The sequence below is a fragment of the Lycium ferocissimum genome, chromosome 11 (genome assembly GCF_029784015.1).
Source record: "Lycium ferocissimum isolate CSIRO_LF1 chromosome 11, AGI_CSIRO_Lferr_CH_V1, whole genome shotgun sequence".
NCBI classification, from domain to species: domain Eukaryota; kingdom Viridiplantae; phylum Streptophyta; class Magnoliopsida; order Solanales; family Solanaceae; genus Lycium; species Lycium ferocissimum.
In genome coordinates, this window is record NC_081352.1 from 50098374 (window position 1) to 50113505 (window position 15132).

Here is a 15132-nt window from a genome sequence, read left to right on the forward strand (position 1 = left end):
GGTTGGGGTTTGGGAGGAGGCGAGAGCAGGGTTAAGCTAAAAGGAGTTATAGCCTAAGGATATAGCAAAAATATCCAATAGTTTAGATATGAAACTTGCAAAATAGTAACAATTTAAAGAGATTTTAACCTATTCACTCTATTACATAATATAATCGCGAGACAGCCAAGCATGAAGATTTTTTTTTCTTTCCAAGCATGAAGATTTTTTTTCTTTCCTTTTCCTTTTTAGACAAAGATTTCTATTATATAGAGGATTTAGGAAGGAGAAGGAAGACTGGAAAAAGGAAGATTAAATTCATTAGATCAACCTTTAGTCACTTATCGCAAAGGTACTCATGCGAACACCAGAGAGGAGATAATAACAGGATTACTGTTGGTCCAAGGGTACTGCTCCTCCCCGAAAAAAAAAAAAATTAATACAACGATCTCTCCTTGTACTGCATTATTTATTCTTGGTTCTTTCCATTAAATAATGTCTCTTTGTACAATAGCAGATAATTAAACATATACACGGAAAACTATTTTTCATTAACAATTGAGAGGTAAAATAGAAGCCATGCAGCTGCTATATCAACTGCGGTACCTCATCCTTAACGTCGATTAAACAGGGTTGTGAGACGAGCACATGCTCAAGCAACGGCTGCGCTGCTTGAGTGTTTTGTTTACCTTCAAGAGTCTTTTCATATTCTTCGATGGATCTAAAGAGCTCTGAGAAATTTCCCTTACCAAAGCCTCCACATCCACCCTTCTGATAAACCTCTCCGTCCTCGTTTTTCAGCATGCACCCTATTCTCTGGATTATTTCGATAAATATTGTAGGCCTGCAGGAAATAAACACGACTAATTAAGCAATTATGATCACCAAACTAGTTCTATTAATACATAGATTTGCTAAAGAGTACAGTTTAATCAGTGTTTGACAACTGCCAGCAGCAGCAAAAGTATTTCCTAAGCTTATGTGCTATCTTCATCATGTTCATATTCTATTAACACCCCAGATTAAGTGTCAAGACTCTTTCACTAGAACTTTAGTCGCATAAACAATCTGAGATTATTGCAATCATATATTGCCATTTCTATTAAGCATCTAGGAGTAGTTGGTCAAGACAATAGACAGCTGCTTTTGTACTGCACTGTATAAAACGATACCAAATACAAATAGCATGATATTAATGGTCCTTAGAATGTGTGAATAAGACGTAGGATTAGAATCAAAAAGATAAAAATGGACTAAGTAATTAACCAAAGCTTGGTCAATTGTCCTTCTGCATCTCGAGCACTCTGTCCATCCCAGTGTAAACACTGTAAGGCTACAGTAAGACTTTTAGCTATTGAAGGGCAAGCATCCTTGCAGGAAAAAAAAAATAACTGGGCAAGGGTATAAATCCTTTTGGTGCATCTCGCGTGAATTGATAACTCGTCCAACTTAACGATAATACATTCAAATTTTTAAATACAGTCTAAAAGCTTCTTAGAATCGTTAGGAAGGCTTTAGAATAAGCGTCTTCACTACTTTAGCATATTTTCTCATTACTAATTTCTGCAGATAAATACAATTTTCTTGTTTTTTCTTTCTCCTCCTACATCTTCCCATGAGCTAAGAATGCCAGATACTACTTGGGGCTCAATCCTATCCATTAGAAAAGTAAGCCAATGTTTAACAAAAAACTATTTCAAATGTTATTCAGAAAAACCAATGTCAAGTGTATTCACGAGCTGTCAATCACAGACTCATTTTGTTCAGCTAATCTTTCAAAAGCAAGTCTCACAGCTTTTCAAAATGCCAAAAGGTTCAGTTCTTTCTGTTTCTCAGTTTCTAGTTCCCACTCCAGCTTTGTTTATTATTTCAAAGCACATTAGCTGGTGCAGAATTATCCAAGCCCGTGATTTAAAAGCAGAAAATTCAAGATAACCGTCCACCAAAGTAACTTAAGAAAAACAGAGTGGGAGAAGACTTGGTTAAATGAAGAAGTTCTTCGAGTGTTACATTGGACAAAATGGCTCGATGAAGATTTAGATATATTCTTAGATGAACTCAGAAAAGCTTTGTCAAAATGAACACAACACTAACACATTAAAAAGCATGATGTTATTATATATGTAGCTATATGTAGCTAAGAATAAAGAAATTATATCAAATGTAGCTAACAATCAAAAAATTATATCAAATGCAGAAAAGACAAACCAGTGTTGAAACAAAATAATAGCAGAAGTGTCGATATAGTTTAAACAGAAGCAATGACTAGTGTTTGGCAGACTATGTCGTGCTCCCTGTTTAATCAGTGTTCACAACTACAACCTTCCCCGATGGAATCTCAGAAGTCTGAAGTTTCTGCTAATTTTCTGAAATCAAGACATGCAAGGCAAACAATATTGTATTGTGGTTACTGTGGTCAGTATGCAATGGAGATAGGTTTCAAGGAGGTGCAATCACCACTCAACAAGAAAACAATGCTTTCTCCTTTTGAAGGGTAAAAGGCGCTCAGAGACAATGATCATGTGTTAGTTAAAAACAAGGAAATAAATCTTGTGTTAGTTAAAAACAAGGAAATAAAAAAGTTTTCCATATGGCATCAACAGCATCTTGCAGATATTCTGCCCCTTCATTTCCAGCGACTTCAATCTTGCAATCAAATTGCCTTTGTGCTGTCATCACTAAACGTGTCCTTCCTGGTAGCTACTTCTCCTGGAAGCATTTCATCCTTTTCGCATGGGAAAGAAATATGTAAACTAAATTATGATGGTCAGGCACACTAAGTTAAAGAACCTTTAGGGAAAAGCAATGCCACGAGCAATAATGGCAAGAGTACAGAAGTTGGAAGAACAAATGGACCTGAAAACAAGGTGCTTCGAGGATATAATAACTTTGGTTCAAAGGATAACAGAGTCTTATAGAGGAAAATGAATTGAATCATCTTAACTGAATAAAGATGATATAAACAAGTCTGCAAGATCTCTAGTCAATAATGAATCTCACTTAGGAATGAAGACAGACGATGAAATAAAATAAAGAACAAAAAGATGTACAACAAAAAGATGCAACAGGAAAGAACAGGTAAATGGTCAACAGTTTCAAAAAAAAGAACAGGTAAAGGGTCCAAAATTATCACATCTAATAACCCAATGCTTATTCAAGAACAGCGACGATAGGTAATGACACCAGAAAAAGCAATAAGGTTGTAAGGATGTAACAAATAGAAAAGCTGACGCCCTTAAGGAAGGAGTATTAAGTAGTGAAGTGTGGAGTGAACCAACGTGGCATGAAAGCTCCGAAGTTCCTATCCACGATGTGAATAACAAAGAGATCATAAATTACCGTTACATTTTATGAGTCTTCCAAATTATTTTACTACGAAATCAACTTAAGATTGGATAGCTGAAAGCAGAAGGGAAATCTCCTAATCACGGAAGGCAGTGGGCGTGTTCCTGATGTGCTAAATTGGGAAATAATGCCAAGATTTTTACAAGATTTAATCACGAAAATCCAAACCAAAAACAATGGGAAAACCCTAAACAGAAAGGGAATACACAAAGAGACTGTATATATTCGGAGACCACATTGCCTCCATCAAAATGGCCCGTTTCTTTTGGCCACATTGATCTGTGACTCCAGTACTCCCATCCTGATGCTGGACTGCTGCTCCAGCTGCTACCAAATAGGTCTCTTCTCCCAAATTTCATACTGATAGACCAAAATCCTGCCAGCCAAAGTCTTCCTCCACTCTAAGGATCTCCTGCCAACACATATGAACATACCATGGTATGGACACTAGACATGTAAGACAACCAAACAAAAACCAGCTGGTCAACCTGGTCCCTAATGAGTCAAATTACCCAATCTCCTGCTTCTAAAAGCCACCCACTCAGCTCAACTTAAGTCCCTATGGAGCTCCACTAGCTAGGATTGGATAAAGCAACTAGATTGTCAGCACACTGCCTAAAGTTCCCATTAGACCCCACCCTTCTTATCATAAGTTCTCTCATATGATAGACTATGAAGTTCATACCATTCTGCAACACCACTCCGTGCGCCCTTAACTAAATTGTGCATGAACTTTCAACCAAACAACCATACTAATCTTTAATAAGTCATACCGTAAGTCGGTAGCCAGGATTCAGGGAAACAATATTCATAGGATCCAATCTTCAATAGTATATATTTACATTACATACTTGAGATTAATTAGATACCACTCTAAATATAACCATCCCCTGTAACAACATTTCACTATAACATCCAAGTTTTCTTTGGAACCAATTTCAATATCATGTTATACTATATGTTCTTTATAACAGTATTCTCTCTACCTCGCAAAGGTAGGGGTAAGGTCTCGTACATCTTACCCTCCCCAGACCCCACTTGGGGGATCACACTGGGTATGTTGTTGTATAACAGTATCCAAACAAACGACGTTGTTATAGAGAGGTTTGACTGTAGTACCAAATAGTGAAGCACTCTAAATTGGATAATGAATTAACATACCTGTCACCTACAGGCTTCGTGAATATCTGAAGCAGAGTTCCCTGATCATCCCTATCCACTAGAATTCCAAGTTCTTCACATTCCTGTATTTGCTCATCGCTCAGTATATCCCCTGCCCTGCTCTTCAAATTCCTATAGTAAGTCGGGGGAGGTGAAGGCATGAATTCAAATCCCCCAATACCACTCCTTTTCCTCATTTCTCTCAAAGTTCTAAATATATCCTCAGTTACCAAAGCTAAATGCTGCACCCCTGTCCCTTCATTGTGCTCCAAATATGTCTGAATTTGACTCTTCCTTTTCGTTCCATAAACTGGTTCATTCAACGGAAGCAAAACAGTTTCGTCATTGTTTGCCAACACAATAGAATTCAACCCACTCTCAGCTGTACCAACATCTTCAGCTGTAAACTCCGCAAATTCGTGAAATCCAGTAAACCTTTTGATATACTCGACAGCGGGACCCAGCTCCGGGACATTCCCGACGGCATGGTCTAGGCGGCGAATACCATAGTCAAGGTCCTGATACGACGCCGTTCCTTCCATCAATTCAAAACCTGAAAAAAAAATATGTAGACCTATACTTAAAATGTCTTGCTTGATTTATTTACTGGAGTTATAAATGCGTTCTTGTTAAGGTTCACGACCATAGACATATAGGCGTTAAAGTAACCTGAATAAGCACGTAAGAACTCCAGATAATATTCTTATCGATTACTCCCTCCGATTCGCAATAAGTATCCACTTAGCCAATAGCACAACCCTTAAGAAAACAGTAACTCCTAGACAAAAACAGGTATTTTGAATAAACTACCCTTAATTAAAAACTACCTAATTAATATGTTTCTTGATTAAATAAAAATACACTTATCTAAATAGGGGTAATTTTGGAAGAAAATAATTAAATCGTTCTTGATTAAGTAGGCGGACACTTATTATGAACTTATTAACCCTTCTAATCAGTAAACTAGATAAATCAAGAAAATGAATGAAAAGAAAATTCTTATCGATTACTCCCTCCGGTTCACAATAAGTGTCCACTTAGCCTTTAGCACACTCCTTAAGAAAATAGTAACTCAGAGACAAAAATAGGTATTTGACTACTACCCTTAATCAATTACTACCTAAGTAATATGTTTCTTGATTACATAAAAACACACTTATCTAATAGGGGTAAATCGTTCTTGATTAAGTAGGTGGACACTTATTTTGAACCAAAATAAAAACGCAATTGAACAACATGATTGTTAAACCTGGAAGAAAAACGAATCCATCTGAATTAGAATCCTTCAAATAACTAACAAACCGCAAAACAACATCACCATATAGATTCACTTCAGCAATCACAACTTCACCATTCAAAACAACCGGTTCCGAAACAGGTTTCGCCCCATTAGCAACACTAATTTCAAAAGCCGAACTCGCGTTCTCAACTTCCAATGCAATCGCTCTAACACCGAGCCCGTGTGTGGCAGTGAAAGAGCGATGCGACGAGACGGAGAAAGCTGGAATTGATGCAGAGGAAGCATGAGCTGTTGTAGAGATTGTAGGTGAATAAGGAGCAGTGAAAAGGACGTTAAGTTGTGAGGAATGAAGTAGGTATGAAGCATGTATTGAGTTTCCCGTAGAGAGGTCTGATTTTGCTACAATTGGTATGCCTAGTCCCCAAGAAAAACGACGTGCAGTGTTGGTTGCATCGCCACACCAGAATTCTATGTGGTGGAAGCGTTTAATGGTGAATAAATCTGAATGGGGATTGGTACAGGTGAAATTCTCGAAACCAACTAGTTTGAATCTATCTGTTTCTTCTATGCCCATGATTTGTTTGATTAATTGTATGTGAAGAAGAAGTAGTGGTTTTGTGGAAGATAAAAGAGAGTTTGGCAGAGCGGAGTTTGAAGTGTTTGAAGTGAATGGCTATGTAGTACACGTGTAGGGTATCATTTGTGGGGGTGGCAAATGGATTTAGGCAGGTTTGAAAATGGTTTAAACGAAAATGGATTTCAACCGGCTCATATTCTGTGCGGGTAATGTACGGGTTGGGTGATAAATGGGTAGATTGGTTATGGCTTAACTCATATGATACACGTGTAATATTATTTCAAGTTTAACGTTAATTTATAATTTTTTCTTTTGTCAAATTAAATTAATTTTTCATATATTTATAATTGAATATTATGAAATAGAAATTTCGGGGGTTTGGGGTGGGAGCGGAGGCGGGGATTGGGGGTGGGGAATTTCTTTCATTTTTTATAAAAGTAAATAAAAAATATGAAATTAAAAAGTGTCGGGAGGAGGGGTAATAAAAAAATTCTCAATTTTTTATAAAATTTTGATAAAAGTAAAATATATAAAGAGAAAATTTGTTTGGGGCGAGAGGAGGGGGGGGGTGTTGGAGGTGCGGGCAGGGGGTGGGATAAGAAAGAATTTCTTATTTTTTATAAAAATAAAATATATAAAACAGAAAAATTTGGGGTGGTGGGGTTGGGATAATTAAAAAAAATTCCACTTTTTATAAAATATTTATAAAAGTAAAATATATAAATAAATGACTCATTTGCATATATCAGTCCAATAATGTTCATGTTTTGTTGTCTGAAGGAAAATTAATGGGCTTTCCCTATTTCCTGTCTGGTCATTTGCACTTTTGGCTCTATTTTGTGCATTTTTTTGCGCGGAGTGCCCTTCTTTTGGGGTGGTCTTTAAATTTTGCCCCTCATATTTGTGGTCTTTAAATTATGCCCCTCATATTTGTGGTCTTTAAATTATGCCCCTCATATTCTTGGTCTTTAATTTTGCCCTTGCGTTTTAACATTGAGCTTTAATGAAATAATGAGGTTACGAGTTCGAACCCAACTCAAGATAAATTTAAAAAAATCGCAAGATAAGGTTTGGGTCGCGTGTATGCCGGACCAGATACTTTTTTGTTAAAATTACACATTTATGCGGACCCCGATACTAATCTTATGCGTAAGTATTTGCGTAAAGTATCTTACGGTCCCGGCATAACTATCGATAATTCCTTCACAAAGTTATGCCGGTGGGGGCATGCAATAGACAAACTTTTTATGCCGGACCCGGCATAACTTTGTGAAGGAATTATCACGGTTTTAATCTCGCCGATACTTACGCTCAAGTCTGCCCATAAGGCATATGCGGGTCGGTATAACTTTATTCCTTATGCGGTGGGGGCATACTTTTAATGGGCAAACTTTTGAATGAATTATCAAAGTTATGCCGGATCCGGCATAAACTTTTGAATGAATTATCAAAGTTATGCCGACCCGCATACTTATGCAAGCCCATAAGGCATAAGATCTTGTCCATTGCAATTTTTTGGTAATTCCTTCACAAGCGTATCTTGTCAGCAGCGAAATTTAAACTTGCCTTGCGAATTTTTTTTTAAAATTTTATTTGCGCGTGGGTTCGAACACGGAACCTATGGGTTTTAACAACCTATGGGTTTTAGTAGAAGGGCAAAATTTAAAGATTTCAAATATGAGGCAAAATTTAAAGACCACCCCAAACGAAGGGCAATTCTGCGAATTGCCCTATTTTGTGCTGGGTAATTTGGAGGATTGTCCCTCGTTGGGGGTGAATTGTCCCTCGCTGGGGCGGTCTTTAATTTTTATCCCTCAAATCAAAAGTCTTTAATTTTTGTTCTTCGCTACAAGTCTCTTGGCTTCATATTCGAATCCCTGCTCAGTTAAAATTAAAAATAAAAATTCGCAAGGCATAAGTTGGGATTCGCAGGGTATAAGTTGGGTTTCAAATTCTGCCTCAAGGCAAAAAAAAAAAAAAAAAAAAAAAAAAAAAAAAAATTATTTTATTGGAATTTTAAACCTCTCGCCTTATGCTGCTTTTGACCCGGGAATTCGAACATGAAGCCAAGAGACTTGTAGCGAATGGCAAATATTAAAGATCACCAATTTGAGGGCCAAAAATTAAAGACCACCCCAAAGAAGGATAATCCGCGCAAAAAAAATGTTTTGTGCTGTCCTTTCATCTTTGCCACTCATAATAAATAAGGTAATTTTTTCGTGGGGACATAAGTTGCATGTAATATTTCATTAGTTATGTTTCTCTTAAAGAATTTATACTCACTACTCATAAAACCTATTGTTAAAGGGAAAAATTTAAAAACCAAATCATTTCAATGATAAAATTAAAGACCAGCCCATTTGAAGGACAATTCATGCAATTTCTTCATAAACTCGCTCCACCGAAGAAATTGCACGATTTTCCCTTCAAATAGGCTAATTTTTAGTTTTTGCTCTTGAATTCTATGCATCTTATTATTCATTTTGATATTAAAAATATTCTTCGCAAATTCCAATTTGAATATTGAAAAAAAAATTCATATAGTGTGAATGGGGCGTGCTCTTGTTGGATCACCAATAATTATTATAATTATAATATTTTGACTATTAAATAATTTTTGTGAATTGAGCACGGAAAATATGAGAGTATAGTTAGAAAAAATATTAACTTTTGTCTTGAACTTCTAAAATGATTGTTATTTTGTAAAAAAAAAATTATTTACTATTAAAACGACATTTATTTTAAAGCGAAAGGAGTACTTTCTCAAATTTTCATTTTGTTACTAATGACATGTCCTCATAATCACAAAAATCATTTATAGGGAAAGATAAAGTATAAAAAAGAAAAGAGTCGAAGAACGGGGCTACTGTTTATCGTTGCATGATCAAGAAATGGAACAAAAAGGGAAAAATATAGAGCGCACGTATACCATTTGATGATTTCATATGTCACTTGGGGCATCCAATTAACAAATTAAAGACTCCTGGGAGCTGCAATATAAAAGAACAATATAGCATTTGTTCCTTTAATTAACAATTAATTCTAATTTGATCCTGATCATATATGACTCAATAAATTTAACTTTTAATTAATTACAATATGTATTTTTATTTTCTTATGTAGAAAATATATTATATTTAGACTATTTTTAGAATTATATTACTAATAAATGTGGAGTAACAATAGTACAATTTTAACATAGCACATGAGCAATTACTATAGAACAGATAATTTATATATAATATAAAGCTAGGAATAGAAAGATGATGTGATGACCTATCTTTGGCAAGGATTCTATTTCTCATTTTTTTTTTTTGGGTAACTAGCACTTTCATTAATTACCAAGTATAGATATTTACAAACCCAGTCAAGCTACATCACAGCCTGTTGTTCAGTCATAAAACTTTGCTATCATACAGGGGCGGTCCTACGTGGGAGCAAGTGGGATCAATTGAACCCACTTGCTCAAAATTTTTATACTACTTATTTATGGAAATTAATTTTCGAAGAACTAAATGCAGTATATTAACGAGGATTGAACCCACATGACAAAAGGTGAGGCGCGGCGTAATGGTTAATGTGGGTTCATTTTGACCATTTTGAGGTTTTGTTATGAACCAAAATAAACAGCGGAGGTCGAAACCCATTACGTTATGCCTAGTATTGCTTTCACGGTGAGTTACTATCGGGGACTTTAGTTTTTTTTTTTTTTTGAACCCCCTTGCACGAAATCCTGGGTCCGCCACTGCTATCATAGCTCCTATACAATCAAAACTACGTATCAGGAAACAAAGACTTGAAAGCCCACCTCCTAGAGAGGATTGTCTCTAATCTTAGTTCTCTGTTAAATTTTTTTTTTTTTGACTTATTTTTCTATTTTCTTAGTGTATAAAATTAAATATGGCAATCATTAATTCCTATACTTTAATGCAAAAACTTAAGTCTAAAAATTTACTACTCCACTCATTCCTATTCTTTACTGTAAATATTTAAAAGACTCAATATTTACTATGAGTAAGCCAAAAGGTCTCCAGATATATTGTCATTTAATTTGATCTTTAATCACCTCATTAATTCTTTAATTGCACCTTGAATGGTTTCTATAACTGCTAATATGGGAAGCCAAAATTATATCATAGAAATGCTGGATTTTGGAAGCCTTTGAAGCTTTGTGACCGGAAGTTGCGTCTATAGTAAATTTATTCATAGTTCTTGATTTAGTTTTCTTTGTTATTTTCTTGCTTCATTTTCTTTTGTTTAAGGAAATTATTGTGTCTTTTACTTTATTTTAGGTGGAGTGCTTCTTGATATGTTGATTAATGCCACGAGTCCACGATACTTTTGGCAGAAAAGCAAACTTGATTCGGTATGGTTTATGCTTTAAGAAATTTTTTATTGAGTCTGGTAAATATGGTCTGTCATTTAATTCCTACCAAAAAAAAGACCTTTCAATTAACTAGAAGTAGATGTCTATGTTTTGTATTTTTAGGTAATTTTAAGTCCGATGTCTTTTAAATGTTATGAGTTGTGAACTCCAATCAGTTTTCTGATTAAGATGGAGATTATAGCTATGATTTTTGAAGTTAACATTTCAAAATTCATTGTTACATGAATTGTCTTTCTTTTGATGAGAAAAAATGGAGATGAGAACGAAGAAGATTGAAGGTTGATGTAGGCATGTAGCACAGAACTTGATTGTAAAAATAATACAAGATTTTACTTACTCGATCACAATTGTAAGTTTCTTAGTACTTAATTTATTCATTTCATTTCATTTCATTTAAAGTTTATGATAAAATGTTCGGATTAATGCATATCAAGGACCAAACTACTACATTTTAACTTTCCTTATTCAAGTTTCATTCAAGTCAATAGTAAAATAGCCACGAGAGAAAACTTATTCTCTGTTTCAGCCCATATAAATAAATTCCCAATATAATATCTGTATTCTTATTAAGAGAGAAAATTCACTTGTATTAATTAAATTATTTTGTCTTCTATGAAATTATTTTGTTTCTAAAAAAACTCGAAGCTTATTTCAATCTAAGCTCTTTTAAACAATTTCTCTTTTCCTTCTTTAGTGTAGCACATTGAGTTTTTAGGAGAAACGTTCAAATTAAATGAGTTATAGAAGAAGAAATGGAAGTAAGAAAAGAAAGGAAATTGAAAAGCGTGGGGTGTGTGTGGTGGGGTGGGGGGTGTGTGGGGGGGGGGGGGGGGGGGGGGATAAAAGAAACGGAAAAGAAAAATAATGGCAAAATAACAAGAAGATTCATATAATTTGATTATATGGTTGGGGCAAGCGGACTCAATTTCGTACTTTTCTCTATTCATATTTCCTTATTTTTCTTTTTAGATTCTAAAAAGAAGAAGAAAGTTATGGGAGCACTAAAATTTAAAGTTAGATACTTATAAACATGCATTATACGTATAAAGGAAAAACCACATTTTCAATACAATACACATAAATAAATTAGTTTTCTTGAAATTTTTTCTTGCTTTTCATGTTTTTTCAATATTATAAGACATGTTTTAATATTTAGGTAATATAAAGAAATATTTCGTAAACTAATACAGTTAGGTCTTTCATTACCGCGTAAAGCGCGGATAAATTCACTAATACTTCAAAATATCTATGATTATCCACAACCAAAAGGATCAAAAATCAGAATGATCATTAATTGAAGGACCAAAGGTGGTAATTAACTCAAAGAAAAATAGGACACAAAATTTTAAGTAGGGGTGTACATGGACCGGGTTGGTTCGGATTTCTTAAACACCAAACCAAATCAATTGCGTCGGGTTTTTAAATTTATACACCAAACCAAACCAATAAAATTCGGGTTTTTCAACCTCGGGTTTTCTCGGGTTATTCGGGTTTTTTTTTGGGAATAATCTTGATATAAAACATATAACTTTTACGTCAAATATTTCTTTAGTCCTAGTAAGATACAACTATGTAATTAAGGTGTTTCATAAGAAAATAACACAAAATGTGAGAAGAGTGATGACATTGTATTAAAATATTCAATAAAAGATAATAAAATCGGTTAAAATAAATATTGCTAATTAATAAGCCATAAAGAAAATGACCATAATCTAAAAATACTAAGTCATGCTAAAATAAATACGGCTAATAAGTATTAATTACATGACAAGAAAAAAAAAAACTTAAGTTATATATTTTCACTCTCTAAACCAATTATGCAAAACTAAAGAATAGATATCCAACATTATTGTCATTTCTATGGGTAAATTGAAATTCTTTTGTTAGTATTAGTGTTGAGTTGGTTTTGGTTTGGACTTTATATGAGTTATTAACTTCCATAGGATATAAAACTTATTCACATTCAAAATCCTAAGTTCAAGCTTGAATAATATGATAATAGATGAAAAACTATGAAAAAAATTATGAAATATTTATAAATTACATTACAAATAAATATTTTTATGTATAAAATATTTTAAAAATTGAATACATGTAATGTTGGGTTGGTTTAGTTGGTTTGACTTTTTTAGCTAAAACCAAACCAAACCAAACCAATTATAGTCGGCTTTTTTTTTCCAAAACCAAACCAAGTCAAACCAAACCACTAGTCGGGTTTTTTTCTCGGTTTGACTCGATTTATCGGTTTGGTGCGGTTTATCGGTTTACTTTGTACACCCCTAGTTTTAAATATGTGTTAGGAGAAACACTTTTATGATTAGTGTTAATTATTAACAAGTTATTATGAAAGATCCCCAAAGTTTTAAAGTTCACACAAACACCCTAATTTTAGTGGTAACAAAAAGATTTTTTTTTTTTTTTTGAAAGAAAACTTTATAAAAAGAACGGCCTATTATTTATAGTGGAGATATTTAAGATTTTGAATTAAACTACTCAAATATTTATATTAGTAATAAAATTTTATACAACATCATCCAAGAGTTGTATTGCAAACAAATGGCTAACATCTTATTAACTTGAATTAATTCTTATCAATATAAATATTAGCAATAATATTACTATGTAAAGTTAAAGATTTTTTTTTTAAGAATACTGCCCTACAAAAAAATATATGAGTAAATGGAACATTGAGCCACCATTGTCAACATGCATTATAATTAATTATTTATATATGCAATAACTTTTATAAATATTTTTTACAACTACTTTTTTTAGGGTAGAAATGGAATTTCACTAGAGGGGCATAAACCCTATTCTTTCAAACCCTATTCTTTCTCCTAAATACACGATCAAAGCGGTGAACTTCACGCACTCTTTCTTCTTCACGATCCTTCATGGCAAACATTCTGAATTCGCTATCTGGCGCCGGAGCCTATTTCGATCGCCGGTGTCACAACCATCCATCCCAAATCTATTCCCAAAACCTCTTATCAAAGAATCTACCTCTATTCAGAAGAACCCGTTCATACACCCTTTCATCCAGTCTCTGTTTTCAAAAACTACCCCCAGTGTGAGAAGAACAAAACTGAAGTCAAAATCTTTCATTAGGTTCGCTCTGATGGTCTCAAAAGAGACCTCCGAGCCAATAGCTTATTGTAACAACCCACCTGGTCGTTATTGTCTTTTCAGCACCTTCTGACCTTTCCCCGAGCTTGTTAGCTCACTTTTGACCAGAGGAGACCGTTGACACGTTTCCCGAGATGATTGGGGTTGATTTGGGTGACTTTTTGGGAAAATTTGGCTTTAAGCAAAAAAGAGTTGACTCAAAGTTGACTTTTGGATAAACGGACCTTTTTCGAAAATTCATCGATTCCGAGAGGTCCGGATGGTCATTTAGAACTTGTGTGCATATCTAGTTCGGTTCCCAATGCACTCGGGTGCATTTTGGGACTTGGGTTGAGAAGTTAGAATTGAGGTATGGGGGGTTGACTCGGTCATGAAGACCTCACGTTAGAATTCGAGGCCACTAGTGGGTTCGTAGCATGTTTTTATGTGTGTCTATGTATTTGGTATGCGACTAGATGGCCTAGGGAGTTAGTCGGGAAATCGGGTTGAAAGTGTAAAACTTGGTGTTATTCGGGTATGCAGTGCTCGCTTTAGCGCTTTCCCGTGCAGCTAGCAACGACGGTCTGCCCCATAAGCGGTCACCTCGCCGGCCCAGGTGTCTTTGTTCAATTTTGGCTTGACCGATGTAGCGGTCAAGGGATCGCCGAATCGGTGACGCTGAAGCGGCCTGATGGTCTCAGAAGCGGGTATCGGGTAGTTAAGTCATTAAGTGAAGTGTTAAATGCCCTAAGTCCCTTATTTATTACTATTCCGAAATCTGGGCTATTGGGAGCAATTCTAGGATATTCTTGGAGGAAATTCCTGATGGTAAGTTCTTCTAATCCCTTTTCTATTCTATTGTCTTTAATCATCTTAGAATTTCTTTACCTTGATAGTTCATTAAGTGATTAAAGATTAAAAGTGGGTTCAATGAGTTATTCTTTCTAGGCTTCTAAATCATGATTTGTTGGTTGGGTTAGCTTCTTTAAGCATTGAATTGATGAATAGAATCCTTTATTTCATGATCCTTCCTAATTAGTGGCTAAATTTATGGAATTGGAGGTTAGGGTTTATACCCAAATTTGGGGGTTTTGCCTAAAATCCGAAATTGAGTGAATTGTTGATTATCCTAGCTTGCTATTGATAGGAATTGATGTCACGACCCATTTAGCCTAGGCCGTGCGGGCACTTACCTTCCCACCTCGGTAAGCGAACCCTCATCCCAACAACGAACCAATACGTAAATTGAAGAAAATTAAGTAGCAAAAATAACAGATACGTAAGTCTCACGATATATATAGATAGATAGTAGTAAAAAGTGCGGGAAAACAATAAATA

The 15132-nt window shown here is 34.8% G+C and overlaps 1 protein-coding gene across 1 annotated transcript; it reads right to left on the bottom strand.

Moving 5' to 3' along the window:
* Positions 1–429: 429 nt before the first annotated feature.
* Positions 430–6435, bottom strand: LOC132036418 (4-hydroxyphenylpyruvate dioxygenase-like). The gene is made up of 3 exons (XM_059426760.1): positions 5735–6435; positions 4486–5038; positions 430–823 (listed from the first exon to the last, which is right to left on the bottom strand). The coding sequence occupies exons 1-3, from the start codon at positions 6297–6299 to the stop codon at positions 568–570; spliced, it is 1374 nt and encodes a 457-aa protein (XP_059282743.1). The 5' UTR covers positions 6300–6435; the 3' UTR covers positions 430–567.
* Positions 6436–15132: the final 8697 nt, after the last annotated feature.